The 2,773-nt window shown below is 63.2% G+C and overlaps 1 protein-coding gene across 1 annotated transcript in view; it reads left to right on the top strand.

The window, feature by feature from the left end:
- Positions 1–1,457: 1,457 nt before the first annotated feature.
- SFSWAP (splicing factor SWAP) overlaps positions 1,458–2,773 on the top strand; it is a 30,726-nt gene continuing 29,410 nt past the window's right edge. The window contains 1 exon segment of the mRNA XM_080650118.1: positions 1,458–1,802. Coding sequence (XP_080506244.1) covers positions 1,585–1,802 — 218 coding nt within the window. The 5' untranslated portion in view covers positions 1,458–1,584.

Raw genomic sequence — 2,773 nt, forward strand, 5'->3', positions numbered from 1 at the left:
GGGAGAGGGATAGAGAGCTAGAAACATCGATGAGAGAGAAACATCGATCAGCGGCCTCCTGCACGCCCCCTCCTGGGGATGTGCCCGCAGCCAAGGTACATGCCCTTGACCGGAATCGAACCCGGGACCCTTCAGTCCGTAGGCCGATGCTCTATCCACTGAGCCACACCGGTTAGGGCCCAAGTGTGTCTTTTGAATCATGGGCTTTCAGTGTTCACCCTGGGCCTCGAGAGCTTAGTGACTAAATCTGAGGAAGAGCCCTGGCCAGTGTGGCTCAGTGGATAGAGCGCAGGCCTGTGGACCCAAGGGTCTCAGTTCCGGTCCTGACAAGGGCAGGTCCCTCCGTTGCAGGCTCCTCCCCGCCAGGGCCCTGGTCCAATCGTTCCATGGGTTTCTCTCACATCCATGTTTCTCTCTGTCTCTCCCTTCCACTCTAAAAATCAATGGAGTCCTAACCGGTGTGGCTCAGTGGATAGAGCGTCGGCCTGCGGACTCAAGGGTCCCGGGTTCGATTCCGGTCAAGGGCATGTACCTTGGTTGTGGGCACATCCCCAGTGGGAGGTGTGCAGGAGGCAGCTGATCTATGTTTCTCTCTCATCGATGTTTCTAACTCTCTATCCCTCTCCCTTCCTCTCTGTAAAAAAATCAATAAAATATATTTAAAAAAATAAAAATAAAAATCAATGGAAAAACATCCTCAGGTGAGGATTAAAAAATAAAGATTATCACTGATAATCTCATAAAGAAAAACACCCGCGGGAGGAGCGGCAGGATTGGGGGGTTCAGAATCCCCCGTCCCCCAACTTCCCAGTCCTCTGCCTCCCAGGAGCCCCAATCCCCCACTACCCCTGCCCCCCAGGATCCTGGTACTCCAGTTCCCAGCCCCCCAGTCCCCAGCTTCCCAGGATCCCCGATCCCCCAGTTACCAGCCCACCAGGATCCCAGTCCCCCAGTCCCCCTGCCTCCCAAGGTCCCGGTACCCCAGTTCCCAGCCCCCCCAGTCTCCAGCTTCCCAGGATACCGGAACCCCCAGTTCCCCAACCTCCCAGTCCTCTGCCTCCAAGGACCCCGGACCAGCCAGGATCCCCCGATTCTCCAGGCCCCCCGAACCCCCATCGCCGGGGCCCACAGAGCCGCGCCCGCGGCCCACGCAGCGCCCGCCCTCGTTCCTCCGGGCGCCCGCCGGCCCGGTTGCAGGTGGCGCACGATCTGGCGCCGCACTTTCGTCAGCGCCGCCGACAGCCACCTGGGGAAACCGATACTAAAAAAAAAAACGCTTTCTCTACCGAACACGAAAGCTCCTGCCGCGGGGGCGCCCCCCGAGTGCCAAGGGCTGGAGCCGACATATTTTCCAGCGGCTCCCACGGCTCCGAGGGGTGACGAATCTGCCGCCCCGGCCAACCGGAAGTGGGGCGGCCCGTCGCCGGAAGTCCCGCGCCCTCCATTTTGTTGCCCGCTATGGCGGCGACGCCCGGATCAGAGCCGGGATGCGGCACTTTTGACTGAGGGGGCAGGCCAGGCGGAGGCTTCGGGGGCAGCGGAGCGGCGCACGACAGAGCCAGCCTGGTCGCCGGGGACGCTGTCATGTACGGCGCGAGCGGCGGCCGCGCCAAAACCGAGAGGAAAAGTGGCGCGAAGGAGGAGGCCGGGCCGGGCGGAGCCGGCGGTGGGGGGAACCGTGTGGAGCTGCTGGTGTTCGGCTATGCCTGCAAGCTGTTCCGGGACGACGAGCGGGCCCTGGCCCTGGAGCAGGGACAGCACCTCATCCCCTGGATGGGGGACCACAAGATCCTCATCGACAGGTCGGTTCCTCCCCACCCGTCGGTCCTCCCCTTTCCCCCGGGTGTTGTCGTCTGACGTTGACTTGGTGGCCAGGACTGGAAAAAAGGGGGTGTTCTGGAGCCGGCAGGGAGTCGGGGGACCCCCCCCGCCCCTGTCCCCACAGCCCCCCCGGTGTTGGGAGGAGGTGAAACCTGCCTTAAGGCTCAGGCTGGAGTCGGGCCGCGTCCACCGCAGCCCCTGGCGACCCGCACCCCGGGCGGGAGCCTCGATCCAGGGGCGCCCTCCGCTCCGGGGCGCCCGTGTGAGTGACCCTCGCGGGCCTGTGACACTTGATTCCCACGCACCCCCCACCCTTACCCCCACCCCCACCCTCACCGCCGGCCCAGCCTGGGACGTCCGACGAGTTGGACGGATTCGGGCGGAGGGTGAAGATGCCCGTCGATTGCAGGCCGGGCGGCCGACGGGGTGCAGACGCCGGCCTGGGCCTTAGGGCGGGGGGGGGGGCGGGGGGGGGTCGCCGTCTCGGGACACGGAGGCGCTTCTTTTCAAATCGAACCCCGCGCCTTGGCGCACAGGGGGCCCCCGGGGTCGGGGGTTCCTAAAGATGAATTTGATTTGAAAAGGGTGACGTTACATGATGTAGGTCGTTTGCTCCCTTCCATGTTCTCAGTCCCCCTTCGTCGCCCCTCCTCGGGCCTTTTGTTGATTGGCTTCGTTGTGTTGGGGTTTGGGGTTTTTTTTTTTTTTTTTGGGGTGGGGGGCCGTTTTGGCGACTCCACTTCTGGGGCCCGGACTGAAAATCTAACGGTGACCGCCACGCATTGAGCTGTGGAACCAGCTCTCGGAGTGAAGGAAGCCCATCGTCTGAGACCATTTAAAACTGGACTCTGCCGAGCGCTGGCCCGTGACTGTAGGGAGCCCTCTGAGCTGGCCAGAATGGACACGTTCAGCACCCCCTAGGCCTCTCCCACCCCCGACCTCCGGTGCGGAG

Source organism: Plecotus auritus (assembly GCF_963455305.1).
Source record: "Plecotus auritus genome assembly, chromosome: 13".
NCBI classification, from domain to species: Eukaryota; Metazoa; Chordata; class Mammalia; order Chiroptera; family Vespertilionidae; genus Plecotus; species Plecotus auritus.